Consider the following 27,893-nt stretch of genomic DNA (forward strand, 5'->3'; position numbering starts at 1 on the left):
GTCAATCTTTATAATAATGTTTTTTTTCTTGAGACATTGTAAGTGTTGTTTACTTCGATGTACTTTTGCACATTTTGGATAATAATAATAATAAGATTTGAAAAGGAAGAAAGAAACTGATTTCATATAGTATATCTTGCTGCTGAGGGACATCATGCAGGTGAGAAGAAAGAAATGTAATTTGTGGTGTGCCAGAATAGCATAGAAGTGGGTAGAGAAGAACTCATGTGATTTTCTGACCATGATGGAGAGGTACTATCCCATCTAACTGAAAAACTAGTGGGCAGAGACTGGAACAGAATGCTTTCACGGTCACTGTAGGCAGGTAAAGGGTCATCTTGGTAACATTCATAGAGCATGCTAGTTTGGTGCAGTGGCAGGGTAGAAACACGACTGGAGATCTTCAAATATGGAAGTGCAATAAATATAGCCTCCAACTTAGGAAGTTGGCATATGTTAAGACCCTTAATGAGGAATGGGAGATACAAAATGGGGCCATGGCTTGCAAGAATAGGAGGAAAGAAGGTACATTTCTGAGGAGAGAGATCAGAGTGATAGATTTGACATAGAGGATAGTTCCTAAGGAGATGAACACACACGAGATGCTGGAGGAACTCAGCAGGTCATGCAGTATCAATGGAAATGAATAAACAGTCAATGTTTTGGGCTGGACACTTCTAGAAAGGAAGGGGAAAGAAGCCAGAATAAGCAGTTGGGGAGGGGAAGGGGAAGGGATAAAAGCCAGAAGGTGATAGGTGAAGCCAGGTTGGTGGGGAGGAAATAAGAAGCAGGGAGATGATAGAGGGGAAGGTAAAGGGCTGGAGAGGAAGGAATCTGATAGGAGAGGAGAGTGGACCATGGGAGAAAGGGAAGGAGGACCGATACAAGGGGGAGGTGATAGGCAGGTGAGGAAAAGAGGAGAGGTGAGAGGGGAGCAATAGTGGGAATGGAAGAGGGAAAATTACTGGAAGTTGAAGAAATCAATGTTCAGGACATCAGGTTGGAGGCTACCCAGATGGAATATGGTGTTATTCCTCAAACCTGAGAGTAACCCCATAGTGACAGTAGAGGAGGCCATGAACTGACGTGTCAGAATGGAAATAGGATAGGAATTAAAATGGTTGGACACTGAGAAATGCTGGTTGGACACTGAGAAATACTGATTTTTGCAAATGGAGCGAAAATGCTCAACAATGTGGTCCCCCAATCTACATTGGGTCTCACCAATATAGATGAGACTGCATCGGGAGCACCAGATACATCAGATAATCCCAGTAGATTCACTGGGAAGTGCTGCCTAACCTAGAAAGACTATTTAGGGCCTGGAGTGGAGGTGAAGGGGCAGGTGCAGCATTTCTGCTTACAGGCATAAGTGCCAGGAGGGAGATTAGTGAGGAGGGCCAAATAGTCGAGGGTATCATGGAGGGAGCAATCTTTGTGGAAAACAGAGAGCAGGGTGGGGGGTGGGGGTGGTAAAGATGGTAAAGGTATGGCTGGTGGTAAGATCCTGCTGAATGACGTGCTGGATGACAAGGCTCATGGGGTGGTAGGTGATTAATGTATTAATAATGTCAGCATACATATGAACAGGGCAGCTGGTGGGCATTTCAATGGAGCAGCAACACAGTCTCGGGGCAAAAAGTTTTCATAGATTGTCACGGAAGACCAACTGAAATAGCAGATATCCTGAGGAACCCATTTCCAAAACTAAAAACACATGGTCATTAATATACACTTTAATACAGGGGTTCCCAACTTGGGGTCCATGGACCTCTCAGTTAATGTTTAGGCTCCATGCATAGAACAGGTTGGGAACTGCTGCCTTAATAAGATCTTAAGACATAGGGGCAGAATTAGGCCATTCAGTCCATCAATTCTACTCTGCCATTGCATCATGGCTGATCCCAATCAATACACAGGTTCCTTGCCAACCTTGATGTCAACAGCAAAAATGAGAGTAGTGTGGAATTTAAAAAAATTCTATTTTGAGAATTCTGGTAATTAAACCTTGTAGAGAGTTATAACGGCTAGTGGAAATTCCTCTGAACACTATGTTGGAGGTGACAATTCCCAGCTTTGCCCAGTGAGAGCTACCTGAACAAAGAGAGAATTTAATTGTATTAACAGCAGCCTATTTTTGGCATTAATTTAATAATAAATGTTTCAATTTGCCCCACTTTTGACCCTGACCTGTAATATGGTAAGCAAAACAATTGCTATAAGTATGCTTTTCCTCACTAGATTTATATTTCCATTCACTATTTTTTTTTTAAATTTTCAATGCATATTATCACCATAGTTATTAAAATCTGTCCAATAGTGTGTTAACACAATGTTTTCATTGAATTAGTACTTAATGCCAAAGATATTGGAGTGTTCGGCATCCAAAGATCTTTGGCAGAATTATACTTATTTCAAGATTTTTTAAAACCACAATAACTTGCATCCAGCTTGGCTTTTGACAGAGAGAGAAAAAAAAAACATCAAAAACTATTGCTTGATATTTCTGTAGCAATTTATACTTGAAGGAGCCACTAAAAGGTCAAACTGTTTTTAAACTATTGTCTTGTTCTTTTGTAAAGGTTAAAACTAAGAGTGAATAAAAAAGGAAGAGAGGATGTAGGCCAATTAGAGTAGAAGCCAGACAGCAAATAAAGAATAAGATTATGTCTACTATTTTTTTTCTGCTGATTACTGCTGTTGCTAATTTTTCACTGCACTTTTTAAATGAGTAGCAGTTTCTCCCCCACCCCCCACCCCCAATATGTTTGCTCATACCTTCCACCAAGCACAAAAAATGCCCAGTATGGCAGTATGCCTAGAATTCATTCACTGCTTGTGTTATTATTTGCTTATCCTTCTACGCAGTCATGAGTTGGAGAATGGGAAGAACCCCGACACTGTTGCTGTGGTGAATAAAACATTTAAATGATTGCAAACTGGAACAATAATTTAATAAGAGAACAACAGAAAGCTGGCGATGGAGGAGGGAAATAACTAATTATAGATGAGGGGGGAAATACAAACATCACATGAAGTGAAAAGTTGAATGAACAGATTAATAATTGAAAAGGACTAGAATATAAAATCAATGATATAATGTTGAGGCTTTATAAAGAACTGGTATGAACTCACTTAGAGTATAGTGAGCAATTTTAGGCCTGTTATCTAAGAAGGGATGTGCTGACATTGGAGAGGGTTCAAAGGAGGTTCACGAGATTGATTCTGAGATTGAAAGGCTTGTCACATGACGAACGTTTTATAGCTCTGGTCTGTACTCACTGAAAGTCAAAAGGATGAGGGGTGAACTCATTGAAACCTATTGAATGTTGAAAGAAACTCAGCAGGCCAGGCAGCGTTTATGGAAAAGAGTAAGCAGTCAGTGTTTCAGGCTGAGACCCTTCAACGGGACTGTCTTGGACTGAAACATTGACTGTTTACTCTGTTCCATAGAAGCTGCCTGGTCTGCCGAGTTCCTGCAGCATTTTGGATGCATTGTTTGGCTGTCCAGCATCTTTAGATTTTCTTGTGAATGGATGTGGAAAGGATGTTTCCTATCATGGAGGAGTCTGGGACCAGAGGACACAGCCACAGAATAGAGGGGTGTCCTTTTAGAATGGAGACAAGGAAGAATTTCTTCATCCACACGCAGCTGTGGAAGCCAAGTTACTTAGGGCAAAGGTTGACAGATTCTTGATTAGTCAGGGCATGAAAGGATACAGGGAGAAGGCAGGAGACTGGAGCGGAGAAGGAAATGGCTCAGCAATAATGAAATGGTGGAGTAGACTTCTTCTAGTTCTTCTCCTATATCTTATGATCTTAAGCTGACAGATAGTTATGCAAAGAATGGTCAGACAAAAAAAAGACACTCAACCAAGGGGTTGTTTGCGGAGCAGGTGTATGCAATGCAGTGAATCAGGGAAGCAGCATACTTCATTGTAAAATCTAATACAATCCAGGAGATTGCTATGTTGAGTGAAGTCATCATGCAAGTAGATAAGAATAAGGCACAAGATAACATGAAATATAGTCAAAACAGATTGAAAGTGGAGAAATCAAAGTTGTTTGCATTAATTGGTTTGAATGGAGTTGGAACACACATCTTTAGATTACAGTCAAGTTGCTTAATTTGTGGTTAAATGTACTCAATGTACAAATACCAGTATAATGTGTAGTTAAGACAATGATCAGATTCTGAAGTCACTTCCAATTTAAATATTTCTGTATTTCATGTGGGCAATTGATATACTAGTACTCCCTCCCCATTTACCACTGACATTCTTTCCTGGACAAACCTTTTCTGCTACCGGGATAAACGGTATAATTTAGCGGCATTAACATGAGGAACTCAAACCCATTGGTCTTTATTGATGCAAACTACAAGAGTACTCGTATAAAGGTGGTCAAACAAATCTGATTGAGGATACAGTGTCGGTTTGGAGATTAGTACATAGATCTTCCTGTGCTAATCCACATTTTAAACGTGTTGAAGTGTAATACTAGAAATATATTTGTAATGCTTCGAGAAAATTATACTTCTATCAATTTCCACATACTTTTAAAAATAATGGCACATTGGAGATGAAGTTCTGAATTTATATCCATTTGTTAAACTCAGTGGATAATAATAGACACAATTCTTCCTGTTGCACTAAATGTCAGACACAGATCAAACTAAACAAGTATCCAAGATAGAGCTGTACCATAATGTATCACACCTGAATGTTTAAGGCTTTCTATAATGCCAAGTTTATTAGTAGCCTTGCACCCCATTTAGTTCACAGAATAACACTAAAAATACTGAAAATGTTTCAGATTCAAAGCTTCTGCCGCAGTGCCCATTGGCCTGAACTGTTTACCTCTCCTCAGATGCTGACTGTTCTGTTGAATGTTCGACTTTTATTTCTGATTTCTGACGTCTGCATTATTTTGCATGTGTGTCAAACCATGGATTAATAAACAGGAGCAGAATTATGTCATTCAGCTCATTGAGTCTGCTCCACCATTCCATCATGGCTGATCGCAGAACCTACTCAACCCAGACACCCGCCTTCTCGCCATGTCCGTTGATGCACTGACTGATCAGCAAATGATCAACTTCTGCCTTAAATATATGCACAGGCTTGGCCTCCACCGCAGCCGTGTAGCAGAGCATTCCACAGATATACTACTCTCTGGCTAAAAAAAAAACCTCCCTACTTCTCTTCTAAAGGGTCGCCCCTCAGTTTTGAGGCTGTGCCCTCTAGTTCTGAACACCCCCACCATAGGAAACATGCTCTCTATATCCATCTCATCTAGTCCTTTCAACATTTGGTAGGTTTCAGTGAGATCCCTCCACATTCACCCAAGTTCCAGTGAATACAGGCCGAAAGCAGCCCAAATGCTCATCATATGTTAACCACTTCATTCCCAGAATCATCCTCGTGAACCTCCTCTGGACTCTCTCCAATGACAATACATCCTTTCTGAGATATGGGGCCCAAAACTGTTGTCAATACTCCAAGTGCAGCTTAACTAGTGTCTTATAAAGGCTCAGCATTATCTTGTTGCTTTTATATTCTATTCCCCTTGAAATAAATGCCAACATTGCAGTTGCCTTCTTTACCACAGACTCAACCTGTAAAATAACCTTCTGCAAATTTTGCACAAGGACTCCTAAATCCCTTTGCACCTCTGATGTTTGAACCTTCTTCCCATTTAGATAATAGTTTGCACTATTGTTCCTTTTACCAAAATGCATCATACATTTCTCAATACTGTATTCCATCTGCCACTTTTTTTGCCCTTTTTTCAATCTGTCCAACTCCTGCTGCAATAACATTGCTTCCTCAGCACTACCTACCCCTCCACCTATCTTCGTATAATCCACAAACTTTGCCACAAAGCTATCAATTCCATTTAGCTTGAAATTGAAAGCAGTATGACTAAAAATTTGCAAACTGATGTAGAATAGTGCTCTCATTGTAGAGTGCATCGCACTTCAACATGGTCTATTTTAACTTTCATTGAAAATATGCATTTAAGACATTTGATTTTACTTCTCTATGCTACTAAATCTTTGTGGTGTTATAGGGATTACCCTCAGAATTGTTGATTATTAAAAATATTGATTTTGAATATTTTCAAAAAGTATTTTGACAGGTAGATGGAGTGTAACAATTATTTCATTCTCCTTTACACTTGTGTATAGAAAATTATATTAAACAATTTTGAATCTTTATAAGAATTTATCTAGAATTATATTAAATGCTGAGACATCCATAAATCTGACGTTTAGCTCATTTATCATTTAATTTTTCCATTGGGTTTGGTAATATTTGACAAAATAATTTCTTCATTGAAAATGTTACATTTCCCAGAGCATAAACCTAACATTATTAAAGCTGTCAAAAGAATATTAGAATAAATATAGTTCCTTCATAGTCTTACCCAGGTGACCACTTGTGGTAAACCATGTATATATGTTTTAACTTGGTTACCTGTCTGGACACACCCCTCTGCTGACTGCCCCTGTGGCTCCTCCCACAGAGTCCTGTATAAAGGTGTTCACCTTGCCCCACCCCCTCAGTCCGGGGGCAGACACTCACTGTGGAGGTCGTATTGTACAGCGAATAAAAGCCTTTCAGTATTTTACCAAACCTCAGCCTTTTGGAGTAATTGACGGTGCTTCACCACTGAAACCATCATGCATACGAATAGTAGAAACTCTTAACTCTTTCAGAGCATTTTTTTTTCAAAATTTCTTACATTTTCAGAAAATATGTTGAAACAAGTACACCCCAGAGTTAGAGCAGGTGAATGGAAATTCACCTTTGTAGAATTCACAAACTACTACCAAAAATTGTGATGCAGAATACAAGTTCACCCTTACAGCAGTTATATGAAAATAAATAAATACACATAAAATATATACAGAGAACTGAACCAGTTTAACCGAGGATACATTAAAGATCACAGACAGAATGTGCAAAGTTCACACAGATGGGATCCAGTCAAGATTGAACCCAAGTCACAGGCACTATGAGCATGTGGTTCTATTAGTGCTACATGACTTCTGAGCTGAACTGTACTCTCTGCATTAAACATAAAAACTGCTTTCTTCCAAACACCGATTTTATTGCTGACTTCAGCATATTAAAATATGAACTTAATTGACATGGTAGGCTTTAAGGAGTATTCAAAAAGAAAGGAGAACAACAACAAGGAAGGTGATATACTAATGAGGGAACTCTTGAATCACTGAGTACTGGAGACTGGTGAATTGATTTGAAGTTATTGAAGTGTAATATTCTAAAATGAAAGAGATACAGAAACTTAGAAGGATCTAGGGCTAACTAAAGTAACCAAAATTGAAAGATAAAAATTATTTATGTCAATATTTGAATACAGTCAGACTAGGCACGAGTAGAATTTCCAAAACAACCTACTTATATAATAATTGCAGAGGATCTTTGAAATCTCACTCTAGTGTAGGACAGAGTATTTTCCCTACTTTGAGAGGAATTTTATTACACTTTCTATGTTGAAGATGGTTTGGATCAGGGATTCCCAACCTTTCTCATGCCATTGACCTTTACCATTAACCAAGCGGTTCATGGACCCCAGGTTGGGAGCCCCTGGTCTGGGTGAATGCTTGCGAAGTGAAGGATGCCAGCATTATGGTAATTATATAGATATTAATTACTATATCCTGAAAAATCAAAAAAATTTGGAATTGTTTACCTAAACGTAAACTGAATTTACAGGGCTTAGCGAATCAGAATCAGATTTAATATCACTGTCACAGGTCGTGAAATTTGTTAACTTTGCAGCAGCAGTACAATGTAATACACAAGAGAAAAAACTGAATTACAGAAGGGAAGAATTTGATCCTGATTTGTTGAGTATGTGATAAACAGTGATTATTAATCTGCTTTAAGATGACTGAACAGAGGCCTAACATTGTTCATCATCCAATAGGTAATTCCCCAGTATTTGTGTCAGTGAATCTTATGTAGCACTGGGCTCCTCTCAACACGGACTTTGTGAGCAGATCAAAACACTAGCAGATTACATATTACAGATCTGTCACCAGACCGAGTTTTCATCTGAAATCCTATATGAAAAGTCCTGGATTTAATGCAGTTTAAATAGCTAAATACTGAAAGAACTGTTTAGAACCACTAGCATTAGCTAGACAGATCCAGCCAGATTATCCATAATAAGATTTGCAATGTTAAAAGGAAGTTTCTACATTTCGTAGTGTCTATTGTACTTACTAACAATATTCTTGTCCTACTGTGCAAAATTTATATGGATGCAGCCAAGCATTGAACAACAATTGTATATAAATAGATTTTATTTTCTTATAATGACACCCCTTGATGATTAAGCTAAAGAATGAATGGAGCTGTAGAATTATTGAAACTGCTTTGAGTTGAAGGTAGCAATTGATTTTAATAAAATTATTGTATGTTGCTATGCTTTCCATGGGCATTCACTTTTGACTCTAACGGAACAAGCAGCAAGCGCTACAATAGTAGCATAGTCTCAGCTTTAGTAAGTAATTTACGTCTCATTAACAATGGTGTATGTATAAAGCAGTTTGCGTTGTTTGTGTGTCAAATCTGGTGTGAGCATCAAGTATATCAAAAGTGGAACAGGATACATTAATTCAGAAACTGATCGAGGAAAATGAAATCAATACCTCTAATATCACTAATATCAATAAGCCAATCGATATATATAGTTATGTTGTGTATTAATTATATTATCAAGATGTTTAAAAAAATATATTCTTCACCAACTCTGAAGTTGAACATCAGAATAGGTATAAGGAATACATGTTCAATAAATTGATATGCAATTAATTTTTCTGCAGCTTTAGTAATGGTGTTTTAGTAGATTAACACTGACAGAAGTGAAAAGAGAATCTTCAGATGCTGTGGCCATTTCAATGGCTGTAGAATGGGAGCAATGCTTAAATATTGCCATCTACATTTCTTTCACCCATATAAGAAAAAAAGTCACACACTAAAATATTTCTTCACAGTCATACTACCATTGGAAGTGAGGGAATCACTAAAAATGTCTTACACTTAAAACCATAAAAGCAACAATTGTTGTGACTCCAGTTTTGTATTGAAGATAAACACTTCACCAAGAATGACATTATTACTTTGACCCATAAAAATCTACCCATATTCTTAGTCCTATTATGAAATTATTATGGTAACTATCTGAAATGGATTACTACTGTGTAAATGAGGTATGCATCTCCTACATACAAGTTTCAGATTTTGCCTTGCTTATGCTAAGGCAAACTCATTAAATGTTACAGAAAACAAGTCATAAATTATGCATTTGCATTCTCAAATCTATTTCTGACAAATATAACACTTCACTGTAGATTTCAACACCATAGAGAGAACTACTTTAATCAAAAAGTGACTACGTTCCACAGAATTGTTTCTATTTTAATATTTCTACAATCGAATTATTTCAGAATAATACAAACTATCCAATACCTTCATTAAATATAAAAAGTTGCATTTTCCAAAATATGATGGGTGAACAAGTATTCTGTATCTACAAAGAATTCATTTTCGTATTTATTTCCTGTTCATTGAAGCAAAAAGGAAACAAAGATCACAGCTGTTTGCTTCTCTACTAACATTTCCAAATGCCCAAATTTTCGATTAGAAACATATAGACTACATTTACTGACCATTTTCATCTGGGCTGGTAGATTTTTAGATATTAGTATAATCAAGGTTTGTGCAGGAAAACAGTGCAAAAATAATGGATGGGGAAAGCGGCCTACTTCTGTTTGTGTTTCTCACATTCCTACGGTTATGTTGATCAGAAAACGCAATTATTTCCAATGGATTTTGGGGGCTGCATTCTGTAGCTGCATGGATTATCAATGATTCAAATGATTTTCCAATGTTGCAATTGAGAAAATCTCTCAAAAGAGGCCACCTTCTAAAGACAATGCCTCAAAAACGTGGTATCCATCAGTAAGGATATGTAATATTGGGCCAGTCAAACCCCTTCTTCCAAGAGCGTCTCGATTATGATGGCTGCTTGTTTAACTGAATAAAGCTTCTATATCCACCAGCTTCAGTGTTTCTCCGGTGACTTTGTTCACAGTCACAACAAACACAACCTCACTACTTATTTAATATCTTGTATATATATATTTCTTATTGTAATTTATGGTATTTTATGCATTGCATTGTATTGCAGCTGCAAAACAAATCTCACAACATGTCAGGGATATTAAATCTGATTCCTTTTTATGATGAGTATAGTTCATTTTGTATCATCAATGTATTCATTTCATTTGATTGATGATCCCAGCATATGATCTTATATCCACTGAATTGTGCTGATATTTGACATTTGCAGTCTTGAGCATGATGGTAAACTTATTTCAAATCCTCATACTTTCATGACTGTGAACGAAGTCGCCAGAGATACACAACGTGTAGATATAAAAGCCTTTATTTGGGACAAGCCTTTGGAGTCACTCGACAGAGCAAGACACTCCCTGGCCCAACATTACAGTACATTTTTATTTGTTAAAAGAACAAAAGGTATCAGGACAATTACTATAGTTACAATACCCTCATAATGCTTCTTTTAGGTTACATGCAATTTTTCCAAATTCCTTGGTATTCCTGCCAAAATGAATGTTAATACGGTGGCCCCAGAGTCATATTCATGCATTGCGTTGTTGATTGCATTCATGCAAACACAGACATCTCAAGTCAATTAGATGTTTCCTGGTCTGCAATTTACTATATATATATATAAATAATGCAGCTCCAGGAAGACTATTGTTCTGAGCTGCATTTTAAATTCAATCTACAATCCATATTCAGACCTGAAGACAGGCTGCTGTTGAAATGAGCATTTGCTATATTGCATCTCCAAAATATGCCCTAACAATACCAGCAGGATAAAAGCTTGAAAAGGCTATTCCTACGTTGACTGAGGGGAAAGGCTTCAGTATTTATTTCAATTGTTTGCTTGGCAATAAACTGAATAATTCAAAGTAAAGGCGATTAGAAATGTAGTGCTGTGGGGCCTCAAACTACAGTTGTGTAATATATATTTTTTTTCATTTCTTATTACCAAATGTTCTATCTACATTAGGATTTCACTGACAATGGAGTTCTATAAATAAACTTCCAAAGCAGTACGAAAACAAATTCATCTGATTCATCTGCCTAGCTATATACAAGATGAATCAATCTGAATGTATTTAAATGTAGTAGCCATTAATTTAATGGGTGGAAAAATACAGGTTAAAATGAAAACACATGATAATTTAAAAGAAATGCAACTACAAGAGCTTACTTGAAGCAAAGTGTCAATCTATCTGTGCCATACATAATCACCCTAAAAATACAATGCACTTGACTAACAGACTGCTGTGTAAATGTATTTGTGAATGACAGGGCTATGGCAAAACCAATATTCTAGCGGCTCATTTTAAACAGCTATTAGCTTTTACTTGCTATTTTGCTGTGAATAAACTGTCTTTAAACTGAACATTAGCGTAAAAGTACCTAAATATATCTCTGTACGAGTCCCCAAATGGTAGGCTTCAAAAAAAAAAATCAGACTCGTATTTCAACCTCTGTTTCAATAAAGAAAGGTGGTTGCAGTGATTCCCACCACCCCAGCCCCCAAAGTTCTAGAAGCTGTTGAAGTAAATGAAATTTTCTTTGCCTGCTCTACATTCAATGCGTTTAAGCATTACTAATCAGCTTCTATTTCATTCAGATTTGCCTGCTTATATTTATACTTTGACAGTAACCCAAGAGCCTGACTCAGCAAAGATAGTGATTACTTTTTAGGTAACTTAAACATTACATCACTGTTAGGGCGTGCAGTCTTCTGAGAATGATGCCGAGGCATATTCCCGAGTTAGGGTAAGATGAAATTTATTTCCCATATGATCTCTGATGCATCACTGACAATGTTTTTCCCAGAGATGAAGATCTTTCTAGTCCTCAGCATTTATATTTCTCATCACAATGAAATCACCTGCTGCAAACATAGTTCAAAAGAAATTTGATGGATGATATTGAGTTTCTAAAGCTCTTGGAATTTACGTGTTCTTCAAGCTGCTCAATACATACACACTACTTTCTCAGTGTGCATATTTACTTTCTTAGCATTCATGTTCTTTGACATAGATCATGAATTAAAATTAGATTTTACGTTAAATTGTAGGAATAACTAATTTCACAGTATTCTACTCACTGAATAAACCTCAAAATTTTAATACTCAGGGGTGGCTACATGCATTGTACAAGCAGATATTTCTACATTCAGTGTTCTACATTGAGGAAATTACAATTCCATCATTTTAATTACAGAATGCTTTTTAACTGCTTAGCAGGTAAATAAGCTGAGGTAATGAATTATATAAAATAATTCAATTTTAGGCTTGACCAGTGCTGAGTTAGTTTGCCTCAACTGGAATGATAATGGTGCAGAATGATCATGTCTTCCAGGCATATGTTAATCAACGTATACGTTGATACGTTAATCAACGTATCTTCCTTTAATAATCATCCTGCTGGAAGGAAACTGCATAAAGGCAAGATCTGATTCATTTGACTTGCAATCCCACATGGTTGAAAGTCTTGCTGCTTCCTTTCTATGGCTATGTACACTAAACATGACAGCCAGCACTAAGAGAATTGTTCAAAGCACTTTTTGGAAATGTTAGACAAAATTAGTAGAGAATTAAAAGCTAGGCAGCAGCTGGCTTGTTTCTGAAACTCAGAATTCGTGGACATGTTAAAATTCACTAATAACAGAATTGAAACTGAAAAAACCTATACGGCTTCAATCTATGCTGTAGAATTTTCATGAGAAGTATATTATGAATAATTTCACATCATAACCAACCACAGTTAAAAGAATAAACTTCAATGATGCATTTCAAAAATAGCAGTCATTCATAAAAAGGTAACTAAACCTTCTAACTCAGATGCCCAATCTTAGCGGATTTAATTGAGACATATTTTGTGAAAGCTGCTAACAAATACATTTTCTCATTTTCCACTGAATTATCAACTAGAGCAGAGGTTCCCAACCTGTAGTCGATGGAGCTCTGCAGAGGTCCATGGAATAAAAAAAACGGTTGGGAATCACCAAACAAGAGGGAAAGACAAGGAGTGGATGCTCATCTATTAATATTGATAGATACAACTGGAGAAATCGGAAGCTCTTTTTAAATATCTTGCATAGAAGCATTAGGAATAGTACCATTCAGTCCGTTGGGTTTGCTCAGCCATTTGACACAATTGATGCAATGCATTAGCTTTCTTTTCCTGTATTTTGATGCTCTTACCCACTGTACAAGAAAAAATCTAGTCTTGCAAGCACTAGTTTAGAAAATGTTTCTAATTGCTGCTCTGTTACAGGGACAGTATGTGTGAAGGGCATTTTTCCGATTTTTATCTCTGATTTTCAGATTACATCATTTATTCTTGATTTAACCACCAGACAAAATATAATCTTTGTTACCCTAGCAAATTCCTTAACATTTTAAACATTTCAATCAGATTACCCCATGATCTCCAGTACTCAGGGGGGTAGAAGATAAACTTTATACTGTACAGTCAGAATTTAGAACATAGAACAGAAGAGCATAGTACAGACACTTGGTCCCTAATGTTACACCAACTTATATAAACCTACTCCACGATTAATTTAATCCTTTCCTCCTACACAGTCCATAACCTTCCATTTTCTTACATCCATGTGCTTATCTCAAAGTTCCAAGTAAAATTTATAATCAGAGGACATGCAAGTCACCACATATGACACTGCGAATCTCCTTCTGCAGGCATACTTAGCAAATCTATAGAACAGTAACTGTAAACAGGATCAGTGGACAGCAAACTGTGCAAACACAGATATATATATATCTCAATAAATAACGAGCATGAAATGATAAGATAAAGAGTCCTTAAAGTGAGACCATCCGTTGCGAGAATGCCAGAAGTAGAATGAGTGTGGCTATCACCTTTTGTTCAAGAGCCTGATGATTGAGGGGTAGTAACTGTTCTTGAACCTGGTGGTTCAAGTACTGAGGCTCTTTCACCTTCTACCCGATAGCAGCAGCAAGGAAAGAGCATGGCCTGGGTGGTGAGGATCTTTGATGCTGGATGCTGCTTTTCTATCTCATTTGAAATGTTCCCTCATTCTCAACCACTACCCCCAGCAGTGTGTTCCAAGCACCCACCATTCTGTGTAAAAAAAAAACACCTACCTTTGACTCTCCCCTAAACTTTAGTCCACTCACCTTAACCGGATGTCCTTTGGATTTGACCATGACCACGCTGGGGAAAAAAGGAGCTTGCTGTCCATTCTACCTATGCCTCTCATAATCTTATACCCCTCTATCAAGTCGCCTTTCATCCTCTGTCACCCCAAAGGGATAATCCATAGTTGCCCTCATAATTTAAGTCTCAGTCTTATTCTGATGAATCTGTACTGCATGCCTTTCTTGAATATTAGTGTACAATATCAAAACAATACAGAAATCAAAAACCAGACATATCATGGTTAATTTCCTCACTTAGTGGGCTTGAGGTTAAAGCAAACCTTCCATTTCATTTTTGACCACTGTTTATACCAGCTCATTGGTTTGAGGTGTTATGCTTACTTAGAAACACATATTTTACAGCTCCTAAACATCTTCCATGAAAATATTTCAATTCTTTGCCGAATTCAAAGTTGACAACCAAAGCCTTCCTCATATTCTACTTTATTTGCAAGAGTCTTGTCCACTCATCTTACCCATGTTTCTTTGAAACTAATTGCTTGTATTACCTAATGCCCTTCCATACAGAGTGTTACCTGTAAAACCCCAAGCCATTAACAAACATAGTGGAAAGCTGAGGCCAAGGGTCTCATCGTATCCCATCTTGTCTTCCCATTATCTCCATCTCTATTCCTGGAATCCAAAACTGAGGATCCCAATTTCAAATACAAGCACTTTGCTAATTCAATTGTATGGATGAGATGTTTGTCTCCAAATATTACACAAGATATCTACTCTGGAAACTCTGCCAGTTCTTTTCAGAACTGTAATACAGACAACAATAGGTACCTTAGAAATTCTGCTTTTGGAAAAATTGATCTTGTCTGTTTTATTCTGATTTAACTAAGCCCCATGTGACTTGATTGAATTAGGACATTACTAAGGAGGGTCCTTGTGGTGCTTGCACCTAATTTGTGCCATATTAATTCCACAAGCTAAATAAGCGATGCTGGAATTACAACCAACATTTCAATCATCCACAGCAGGAAAACTGGCTCAAAGTGCAAACCGAATTCACAGTGGATAACTTCAATATTTCATTCTGACTTTTAACTAATTAAGAAAGACGCTTACTACTTATTACATTAATTAACTATTGTGCCTATGATTGAAATTACTGAAAAAAAATTATGCATGACTTCAAACATATCTTCATCACAAAATTGTAATATAAATCTATAGCAGTAGCAAATAGAAATTTATTGTTATAAGGGCACAGGATAGTATTAGAAATAGGATACAGACTAATCCACGTTTAAAATTAATTTCTCTACAGCACAGGAGGGGGCCATTTGGCCAATCAAGTCCACGCCAGCTCTCAACACAGTAATCCTAGTCCTGATTAGTTCCCTATAATCCAACAATGATTCTCTCTCCCCCAAGGCCACCAACTGCAATTTTCCCATAGAGCAGTAATTTCCAAGAACCAATTAATCTACCAGCTCATTTTGGTGATGTGGATGGCCTTGGGGACTAACCTGGACTAGGAGAAGCCTGCACAACCATAAGCAGAATATACAAAGTTGACACAAAAGCAACGAGTCTGGGACTAAACCTAACTCCTTGAGGCGACTGCCACATCATCACACCAGAAGTTTATTTTGTGCTTTCCATCTTAGACACTATTGAACTTCAGACAGTTAAACTATTACTTCTATTCAGATAGGTTCAATATTTCAAACTAGAGTTGGTATGTGCATTCATTTCATTAAAATTCCTGTCACAAACATGAGTAGAGATTAATTCCACGCATTGTGGATTAAAAAAAAGAAAACTTCTTTATCCTACCATCTTTGCGATAGTATATGACATCGACTTTCCTTTCTTCTGAGCCTAGCAGAGCCTGAGCAATCTGGGCAATAGCATTCCGCTTGCTTTCTGGGCCATGCAGAAAGTCACATGTACATGGCTTCTGCATGATATCTGGCCTTGAGAAGCCCGTCATTTCACAAAATCCATCATTGCAGTAAATAATTGCACAGTTCTGTACCCTTGCGTTCGCAATGATGAATTTTCTATCTGTGAAGAAAGAGATAAAAAAACAAATTAAGGGAGCTATAATACACTAGTGTGTTGCTACTCCTCTTGGCTAATGATTAGCAAACTGTCATCAGTTACAAGTAACATTAACAATAGGCCACACCACAAGAGGTCTTTATTGCTTGCAAATTTTATTAAATCCTTAAAATAACAAGTATAAAATGTATTTTTTCTACTAACAGATATTCACTATTAATGAAGATAAATGAAATCAAATTTCAGTACAGTAGATTCCAGTTAATTGGGACACATTAGGACCAGTACATTTTGACCCAATTAAGTGGCTGTCTCAAATAGTCAAAGTTTCATGGAAATAGTTAAAAACATTAAAAAAAAAGACAAACTACTGCTTAACTGGGTAATTGATTATGTAATTAAATGAAATGTAGAACAAATTAGAACACCAACAGTACTATAAAACTGCAGTTCCCAATTGGAGGAATTCATCCAATGTATGCTGTCCTAGTCTTTTGATTGACTGTAAATGAACAAAACCAGCGCAAACAGCTAGTGCAGATAATGGACTGCCTTCTTACATTGCTTTCAATGATTGTATACTCTAAATCTTAGTTTTCATAGTAACATTCAAGATTATATTCCATATCTTCAAATTCTTTGTAATTCTTAACACTGAAGTAGGGAAATAGTTTTACTTTCACTCAAGACCATTTCTGGTATCTCCAAGCCTGAAGATTTGAAACTGCAGCGAGCAAATCAGTTCTGAAATGTCTTACTGTTTATTTCTTGTCAACTATCAGTGGCAAAAATCACTGCCTTTTGAAGACAAAGACATGCAACTGACACCATTTTAAAACTGTTCGCTCTAAGTACTATGTAGTGTACCACAAGTGCAGCGCAAACTGACGCCACTTAGAAACTTCGACAATAGTTTCCTGTCTTGCTACGGTGCCTGGTGTCCCAAATAAATTAAGGGAATCACAGCTATTTTCAAATAGTTTTTGTTCTTTAAGGGTTGTCCCAAATAAGCAGCTGCCCTGATTAACTGAAGGCCCGATTAATCAGAATTCATTGTATATGTTATACTCATTTTAATATTCACAATAGTGGATTTTAAAGTGAGTACATCAACTGTAAAGTAAAAGCCATTTGAAAACATTCCATGTGTTTTGTCACTGTTCAGTAACGCATGGGATAATAAACTGAGGAATGGGAGTTAATTCTTCTGTGCAGTCATTGACGGCAAATTTGAAAGGTAGGGTGCATCTAGAGTATTCCATTCCAAGCTAGGACTAAAATACATCTCTGATCTATTATAAATGCAACATTTGTAACTGAACAGATTATAAAGTTGGAACAAATATACAAACAATTTAAAAGCTGAAAGCCATCTCAATTATCTAGTTAGAATAATTTACAAATACATGTTTACTTAAAATGCAATTCATTTCAAATTCTGCAGCTTCCTTATGTGAAAGTATGCTGCAGATTTATAAGAGTAAGCTTTCTCTGTGCACTTTTCACATTATATTGACGATGTCCTGACATGTAATTATGTAATTGGAAGCATAAAGGAGAATATAGTTCTTCATGCTTAAATAATGTTATTTGTACTTGGTGGCAACTGGACGAGCTATTATCATGAAGTGGATTTTTTGAAAATGAGAAAAAGTTTGTTACAAATCCATCCCTACTAACCTACCATTCCTACACACATTACAACAATAGGAAGAATAAGATACAGGTACATGTACAAGTTGTGCCGAATGCCATCTGTTGTGGGAGTAATGACGGCCCTCACAAAGTTTTACAACTTGATGTGATTATAATTTCTTTGTTATCACAGTTGGTCTCATTTGAACTTTCACCCTAAACATGAATATCAGGCTGCATCAATGAACACTGGTAATTATATTTGGAACTAGATATTTATTGAAATAAGCATCAACAATAATGAAGTGCTTTGTTTGGCTGGTTTTGAATCATATTAAATCCCATCTTCCTCCTATATTGGACCCCTTCCAAATCACTTGTCACTCAAATCAGTTGATAGATGGAGCCATAGCCTCTGCGCTCCACTCCATCCTGTCCCACCTGGAAAATAGACCCTCATATGGCATGATGCTGTTTATTTATTTCAGCTCAGCATTTAATATGATGGTAGATCTGGAGCTGGTGGGTAAACTGTCCTTCTTCAGTCTCAACAACTCTCTTTGTGAATAGATCCTGGACTTCTTAACGAAAAGGCCACCATCACTCCATGTTGGCAGAAACGTCTCTAGCTCCAGCACACTGAGCACTGGTGCTCCCCAGGGCTGCATGCTCACCCAGCTGGAGTTTTACAACACTGATGCATGACTGCTTTGCTAGATCCAGTTCAAACAGAATTATCAAATTCACTGATGACAACAGTGGTTGACCTCGTCAACAACAACGAGATGGTATACGGAGATGAGGTAAAGCAGCTGGTAGAATGCTGCAAACACAACAACTTGAGTCTTAACATGGACAAGAACGGAGATGATTGTGAACTTAAGGAAGCTGCAAGCTAACCCTTCCTCACTGTACATATACAGCTCCTTCGTGGAGAGAGCTAGATGCTCCAGGTATCTGGAAGTGCTCGCAATGGATGATCTCACCTGATCCTTCAACACCACCTCTTTAGCCAAAAAAAGCACAGCAGTGTCTCCACTTCCTGAGGAGATCGAGGTGAGTGAGGCTCCCCCCATTCTAACCAATGTCTACAGGTGTAACATCGAAGTGTCCTGACCAGCTGCATCACTATCTGTTACGGGTATCCGAAGGCATCTGGCTGCAAACCCTGGAAAGGTTTGAGAGGCCTGTCGAGATGATCATCGGGACCCCTCTTCCACCCACCATTTATCAGGAGCACGGCATATGCAAGGCCCTTAGCATTGTCGGTGATGCCTCCCATCTGACAATTGCTTTGACACGATCATCAGCAAGGATGTACCGTAGCATTAGGACATTAACTATTAGGATGGAAAACAGCTTTCCCCCGGCCAGGCAAATAGACTACTGAACTCACTGCCACCACCCAGGTCTCAACACTTAAGAAGCGTCAGCAGTGTTATACTATTTATTTTTTAAACTTGTAACATATATGCAATTTATTGTGTTAATATTATCATATGTGTTGTGTACCGTGGTCTGGAGGAACATTGTCTTGTTTGGCAGAATACATGTGTACAGTTAAATGACAATAAACTTAAAGTTAAATATAACTGATTTGATGAAAATTCATTTCAAAAGACAAGGATTATCCATACTTTCTTCCTTGCAGGAAACTAGCAGCTGCTTTGGTTTTGGTACATTGACTGGTGGGATAATTTATTGTAGCCATATCCTCTGATGATTGGGTCAAGCTCCACTAGAAAAATCTGCCAAGTTAATCAAAGCTAAAACATCAGCCTCTTGCTCCCTACGAGGCCCTCCTTAGGTCAAAGTCGACCACAAATTTTGCATCCTAGCTGTGTAGCCAGTACGCAAGCCAGGGCTCTAGGAAATGGAGAGCAAACTGTTGCCCATGCAGTAGGCTCCCCCACTTCACACAGCTGATGAATCCAAAGGACTGGCAGAGACTGATAGAGTTTGGCACCAGTGGCATCTCAGCAGCTGCCAGTCAGCATTGAACCTCAACATAGGACTCCCCTAGGGACCCAAGCTCCAGATCTTTCCTTGGAGTTTACTCCCAAGGCCGTCCCTCGTGAGTGGGTGGAGCTACGAGATCAGAGTTTTCCCTCTCCTAGATGAACTGCAAGCCACAACTGACAAGCCCCAAATGCCCAAAGTGACTGGTTTTAAGGTACCAGTAACCCACCCTTGCCACATCTTCTGTCAGTAGAAAAGGTTCTGCTGGGCTTTGTAGCTAAGCCACACGTGAAGGCCAGGAGCTAGGCTTGGTTGTCAGAGGCTATTTGAGGTGTATTATATTACAATCATTTAATATACAGTGGAAGCTTATACCCACTACAACCCCCCTCCCCCCCCACCAACCGCATCCCCCCAGCTATGACAAAATTATGAAACCCAACATCTTACTGCACAGTTGGAAATCTTAGATTTGAGATGAGACTTCAAACTCAGGGAACTAAGGGTGCCCATTCAGGTGAACCTCACGGGCATTAAACTATTATTTAAAGAGGAATCAAAAAGATTTCTCTCTGTTTTGGCAAATATTTGTCACCTAAGTTACACCACCAAAAATTGATTCATTCTGATTGCTGCCAGTGGGACCATCCAATTACAAAATGGGTCTTGAATTTGTGTACAATAGTTTTGAATGCTATGAATGTTCAAAGAAAGGCCTTGATTGTTCAAAACTGCCTATATATCTTATTATTTGATTCAGTGGAAGACATGCCTGAAAAAGAGGAATGATTATAATAAATGTACTGTACACTGTCTTTGTTAGTAACATTGTGAAGAAAATATCTTTAATGCATAGGAGCTAATTTGTGGTTGTAAGAATATACCCATGTTCCAGTTGACCCAGGGCAAAACTTCATCTCTAGCCTTGATTCTCAAGATTACTCACTGAGCTCATGAATTCCAAACGTTTGAACTACTTAAATATGACTATGCATCTACACCATGACATTTGTATTTTTTTTATACTATCTAATGTCATCCCACACAATGTTTGATGTTTGTAGTAACAGTTTCAGCCAGCAAGTTTACGAATTTAGCACACAGAAAAATACTCATTGGGTATCCGTTACGAGTATAATCTACAAATTTGTTCATTTACTTGCTACGTGTCAAATTTTACCTTAGATGTGCTGAAGCAGAACAGAAATGTCAATTACATCGTGAATCTTAACATTTGAACTGCTGTGTATGTGACAATGAACTTTGTACTGAAGTCTGATTAAGGGCCACACCAACCACCATAAATGGGACTTCCTAGTGGCCAAACATTTCAATTCCGATTCCCACCCTTGTTCTGCAAGATGATCCATGGCCTCATCTTGGCTCAAGAGGAGGCCACCCTGAGGGTGGAGGGGCCACACCTTAAATTCCATCTGGGTACAGTACCCTCAACCCTGATGGCATGAGTATTCATTTCTCCTTCCAGAGAATAAATTTCAGCCTCCTTCCCTTCTCTATTTCCCACTCTGACCTTTTATTTCTTCTCACCTGCCTATTACTTCCCCCTGGGTGCCCTCCTCCTCTTTCTTCAATTGTCTACTCTCCACTTCTTTCAGATTCTTTCTTCTTTGCCCCTCGACTTTTCCCACCCACCTGGCTTCACCCATCAACTTCTGGCTCGCCTCTGTGCCCTCCCCCTACCCTTTCATTCCGGCACCTTCCATTTCCGTCTCAGTCCTAAAGAAGGATCTCGGTCGACTGTTTACTCTTCTCCATAGATGCTACCTGACCAGTTGAGTTCCTCCAGCACTTTGTGTGTGCTATTGACTTCAACTGGTAACTTCGTTTCCTAATCTGTGGGCACTGCATTTACTGAGCACTTCCTGTTTTTATTTGAGATTTTCAATGGTCATGACATTTTACCTCGGTAAATTTTAAAATAAAATTATGAAGAAAATTGTCAGGGAAATGGACAAGGTGCATTGCTAATTGAGGAGAAGTATTGCATCTGTTTCGAATATTTTCAGCTAAGCTTCTCTAATGTTATCTCATGAAAACTTGTAATTTTTAAATCTCGGTTTGATCATTTTCGACGGAGCAAGCACAGAATAGTTCCATCATATCCATGCTGACCATACTGCCCAGCTACACCAATTCTACTTGCCCACACTAACACATATTCTTCTATGCCTTGCCTATTAAAGTGTCCATCTAAATGTCCTTTAAACAGACTGATTGTACCAGACACTTACCTCATATAGTAGTGAGTTCTAGATACCAACCATTCTCTCTGTAAAGAAAGTTGTGTTGACTTTGCATGGAACTATGGATTTGAGTCAAATGTCTCTGTTCATCAACAGTGCTCAGAGCCTCATCATATACTGAATATGAACCTAACTATATACTGGATATGGCCTACATCTATCTGACTTCCCAAAATACATAACCTCACACTTGTTAGGATTAAACTCCATCTGCCAATGCTCTACTCAAATTTCCACCTGACCTATATTCAGTTGTAGCCTTAGTAATCTTCCTCACTATTCACAAAACCCCAATAATGTTTGTGTCGTCTGCACACTAACGGACCATACCTCCGAGATTCACTTTCTAGTTGTTATGGTACATTCTGAGCAACAAGGGTCCCAGCACCAATTCCTGTGGTATACCACTTAAGACTTCTCATCCTTTAACCACTAACCTCTGCCTCTATCACCAAGCCATTTGTGGATACAATTAGCTAACTCTCCTTGAATCCCATGTGTTGAAACAGGCTCCATTACCTTTACAAAAAACTCAAATTTGTGAGACAGGTTTTGCCCAAGTGGTATTGGACTTAAGGTTCCTATGTCTCTATCGTGATGGCAGCAGTGAGAAGGGAACATGATCTAGATGGTGGGGGGGCCCTCGATGATGAATGCTGTTTTCTTGTAGGAGTGCTCCTTGTAAATGTGATCAATAGTTGGAAGGATTTTTCCTGTGGTGGTCTGGGCTGTATCCACCACTTCTCAAAGTGGTTGCCCATCGACCCTTACACCATCTGCCCAGTTTCATTTCCCAAGATAAAATCAAGTATTGTCCTGCCTCTTGCAGTTCACATAGTCTTAAGTATTTCTGGAATGAATTTAACAAAATTTCACCCTTTCTCAGCCCCTTCTACCAAAGTAATACTAATTAATAGAGAAAGTTAAAAATCCTAACTAAAACAACCCTATTGCACTTAAGTTCTGTTGATTTGTTATCCATTTCTCTAGTTCCTGCTGAATATTGGCAGCCCGATTATATAACGCCAACAAAATGATTGCCTCTCTCTTATTCCCAAGTCTTACTCATATGGCTTCATTGGATGATCTCTTCAGGATGTTCTCTAAAAAGTGTGTGATGCTGTTCCTGATCAATAGTGTGAATTACTCTCTCCTTTTGTATTCCCCTGTCACACCTGAAAATTCTATATCCTGGAATGTAAGCCGCCAGTCCTGCCCTTCTCTCAATCAAATTCCTGTGATATAATGATGTCATAATTCCAAATGCTGATGGACGACCTAAACTCATCTGACTTGTGTGTGGAACTCTTATCTATTAGCATTGATGCCGTTAAGCCTTTTCATTCCTCTAACCTGCCTGTCTCCTATTCCCAGTGAACTGTCTGAATTACTTTCTACTTTTTTCTTCACCATTGTATAGTGATAATGTTTCTTTTCTACCTGCTAAATTAGTGTAAAACCTTTGAGTAGCATAATCAAAATTCCATGCAAGGATATTGATCCCCTTCCAGTTCAGGTGTAACCTGTCCTCCTTCTATGCATTACACCTACCCCACAAGTAATGCCAAAGATCCACATGTTAAAGCCCTTCTTATATTTAAAGTTATAGAGATATGGAAGGCCCTTGCATGCAGCTAACAACCTGAGTGTATATCAGTTACTCAAATTGAAATATGTGCAATATCTAACTAATTCCAGAGGACTGGAAAATTGCAAATGTTACTCCACTCTTGAAGGGAAAGAGGCAGGATAAAGGAAATAATAGGCCAGTTAATCTGTCCTCAGTAATTGGGAAGATGTTGGGGTCGATTGTTAAGGATGTGGTTTCGGGGTACTTGGAGGCGCATGATAAAATAGGTTGAAGCCTGTATGGTTCCTTAAGGGAAAACCTTGCCTAACAAATCTGTTGAAATATTTTGAAGAAATAACAAGCAAAATAGAAAAAGGAGAATCGGTGGATGTTGTGTACTTGGATTTTCAGAAGACCTTGACAAGGTGCCACACATGAGATTGCTTAACAAAATTAGAGCCCATGGTATTACAGGAAATATACTAGCATGGATAGAGCATTGGATGATTGGCAGGATACAAAGAGCAGGGATAAAGGAATTCTTTTCTGATTGGCTGCTGGTGACTAGTGGTGTTCTACAGGGGTCTGTGCTCAGGCCATTTCTTTTTACGTTATATGTCAATGGATGATGGAAACTTTACAGCAAAGTTTGTGGATGATACAATGATAAGTGGAGGGGCAGGTAGTGTTGAAGAAGCAAAGAGGCTACAGAAGAACTTGGACAGATTAGGAGAATGGGCAAAAAATGGCAAATGGAATACAGTTTCAGGAAGTGTATGGTCTAAATTTTCTAAATGCTGAGAAAATTTGAGATGCAAAGGGTCTTCAGAGTCCTCATGCAGGATTTTCTAAAAGTTGATTTGCAGTTTGAATTTGTGGTGAGGAAGGCAAGTGCAATGTTAGCATTCATTTCAAGGGGACCAGAATATAAAAGCAAGGATATAATGTTGAGGTTTAATAAGGCACTAGTGAGGCCTCACTAGGAGTACTATGAGCAGTTTGGGCCCCTTATAGAAGAAATCATGTGCTGACATTGGAAGGGTTCAATGGAGGTGAACAAAAATTATTCCAGGACTGAAAACCTCATCATATAGGGAGTATTTGATGGGTTTGGGCCTGTACTCAATGGAATTCGAAAGAATGGTGGAGGGGTGGGGTGGAATCTCATTAAAGCCTACTGAACATTGGAAGGCCTCAATAGAGCAGACGTGGAGAGGGCATTTCTTATAGTAGGGGAGTACAAGACCAGAGGACAATTACTCAAAATAGAAGGATTTTTATTTAGAATAGAGGTGAGGAAAAATATCTTTAGCCAGAGAGTGGTGAATCTGTGGAATGCATGGACACAGGCAGCCGTGGAGGCCAAGTCATCGAGTATATTTAAGGAAGATGTTGATAGATTCTTGATTAGTCGGGGCAAGAAGAGATACAGGGAGAAGGCACGAGATTGGGGCTGAAAAGTAAATGGATCAGCTATAATGAAATGGTAGAGCAGACTTGATGGGCCAAATAGCCTAATTCTACTTATACATCTTATGATCTTAATACTGATTTGTGGAAAGGAATCACCTTCTCTGCATTATCATTAATTCTATTGCTGTGCTGTATTCCATTGGGTAGTGTGCTATGTCAGTTGCTGGATCAGCAGGAAAAACATGATCGTGCTATTTCAGTCATGCAGATATGACAGCTAACTGACTTAATGGCAACTGAAGATGTAGTGAAGAGTTTCAGGCACCATAGAAAACAGGAACTGAAGGTAAGATTGCAATATACTCCATAAAATGAGTCTACAACAGGCTTTCCCAAACTGGGATCCACTGACCCCTTGCTCAGTGGTACTAGTCCATGGCATAAGGTAGGGAACCCTGGTCTACAACATTGACAGTGACCAAGCATTAACAACTTTTTCAAGCCCCGTAGCATTGTAACCTCCTTTGTGAGTAACATTTTCAAGTGGCAAAACTTCCTACCTAGCTGAATACAATAAGCACTGAACTGTCGGAACCCAGGAGATCCAACTGCTGTGCACCTGTTGGTGACTGGGAAGCCAGCCAACCATGTCATGTGAGAAGGGACAAAGAGCTTATGCGCTTTTTCACAGCCCAAGTTAAACTTCATAATGTACTGAAAAAGGAAAATGACTGAGCATTTGTTCAAAACAACACAGATGAAATTCACTTGCACAATAGACTGGTTTGATCATGGGGCTTCAACATAATTTAGTTGTACAGGCCCCTTTAGAACAGTCTCTTTCAAAATGCTAGGATGGATTCTCCTACAGCTGAAGCTGTTGACAGCAATCAGCAATGGACTTGTTCAGAAACAGCCATGGTTGCCAAATATGAGAAACAGAAGGGGAAAATCAGCTTTGGGTCAGGAATGAAGTTTTTAAACAAATGTTATGAGATTTAATTTAGTATCTAACAATGCTGTAATTTAGAAGAACTGTTTGGTGCTGAAATAAGGAAAATTCTCCTATGCTTAGTAATAACACCTCTTTAATGATCTTGAATATTTAACACCTTCAACATCAATTTTAGAAGACTTTTAGATGAACAATATAACACAGTAATGAACAGGGCAGATGTCTGCCTACAGGCGACTTGTGCTATTCCTCGTTTTACCCTGACAGATAGGTTAACATGAAAATTGAGTCAACTTTCTTGTAATGTTTATGAAGTTGACATCATAAGGTTCAGATGTTGAAGCTCTTGCATGCTTTCATAAGTATTGGCAAAGAAATCATAATAATGCCAAAGAATATTGGAGGTACTCAACAAATCAGGCAATAGTAGTGGTGAGAAATAGGATAAACATTTCAGGCTGATGCCCTTTCTTCTAGAAGGAAGAAATGTGTTCCCTGTTTGTTCACAGAAAATATAATGAACCTGAGTTTACATTCAAAGAACTTGCATTTAGTATAGGTCAATGATTCTGGAAGTCATCTTATCTCATATAGGCAAAGATATTATATGGGCAATTTTATACTCCTCATCCATATTCTTAGTCATGGACCAACATTGCCAAACCTTTAACTATCATAAAGAGAAAATACATATTACTTCTCTTTATCTGGGCTAGTTGTAACCTTGCCAACAAATCCTGGATGCAAATCCACTGTATCACTTAATTTACTTGAGGTGAAAAAATGGTACAACTTTGTTTATAACTAAAGTGTCATTAGAGAAAAAAAAAATCCTCCTGTTTTATATAGAAGCACATGGCATAATAGTCTTCACTTGTCAGGGAGTACCGTTTGCCAATGCTCAGTTTGTATTTATACTCTTTCAAATTAGAGTTTATTCCTCGAAACTGGTTGGTTTCGTCGTCTGGTGGGACTGATGCTAAATTATATAAACGATACAGAGACGTAGCGACTTACGTTGGATTTCCAAAACAATAGTGATATGGCCGATTATTATTTGAATTTTGTAAAGAAAGCCAAACATAAAAATAAAGCTATATTGACAATACTACCCCGCCTTTACAGTAATCTTTGTATTTTCTCAAACACCGAAAGATTAATTGCCGAAGGACGCAAAACCTGCCGCCACACATTCAGATTAATTGGACCTTGAAATTTGGCAGGAAGTGTGTTTATTTTTTACTTACTTTGACCTTCGAATTTCCTTATAATAGTCCCCAAAAAGGTATTTTGCGGTGCAACATGCCCTCTCCGCACAGGCATGGTTGTTGTGTTGCGGATGTTTTGCCCCGATTTAAACAGTCGGTCCGAATCCGCTCGGTCTGTGCTCCTCTTTCAGACACTCTGCCTCCCTTTGTCAGAAAAGCATCATCAACAACACAGCCTTTTTCCGCTCGCCAAAACCAGACCGTCCGCCAACATCTACAACTCAGGGTCCCCCAGAAGAGCCAGGCGCCGGCGCAGAGGACAATTGACAATATATCCCGATCCACACTCTCGGAACAAAAGCATTGCAAATGTTCGGAAGGAGCTACTCCTTTCAAAACGCTGAGGTGCTGCTGAACGGAAGATATCAGCAGTTCTGAGCCTGGGTGACGCTTCCCTTAGCTCTACACGCAGCTCTGATTACCAAAGCGTATCTCTGTACAACTGATCGCTACCCATTCTACTTAACGTTGGAAATCAGAT

The 27,893-nt window shown here is 38.3% G+C and overlaps 1 protein-coding gene across 2 annotated transcripts in view; it reads right to left on the minus strand.

Moving 5' to 3' along the window:
* Window positions 1-27,672, minus strand: part of LOC134347737 (potassium voltage-gated channel subfamily H member 7-like) — a 579,490-nt gene extending 551,818 nt beyond the window's left edge. For both annotated transcript variants that reach the window (XM_063050141.1, XM_063050140.1), the window contains exons 1-2: window positions 27,392-27,672; window positions 16,121-16,351 (exon numbers count right to left, since the gene is read on the minus strand). In XM_063050141.1, the coding sequence (XP_062906211.1) occupies window positions 16,121-16,351; window positions 27,392-27,467 (307 nt within the window). In that variant the 5' untranslated portion in view covers window positions 27,468-27,672. The remainder of the gene's footprint in view (window positions 1-16,120; window positions 16,352-27,391) is intronic.
* Between the last annotated feature and the right edge of the window lie 221 nt (window positions 27,673-27,893).

This window comes from Mobula hypostoma, chromosome 6, assembly GCF_963921235.1.
Source record: "Mobula hypostoma chromosome 6, sMobHyp1.1, whole genome shotgun sequence".
Taxonomy (NCBI): Eukaryota; Metazoa; Chordata; class Chondrichthyes; order Myliobatiformes; family Myliobatidae; genus Mobula; species Mobula hypostoma.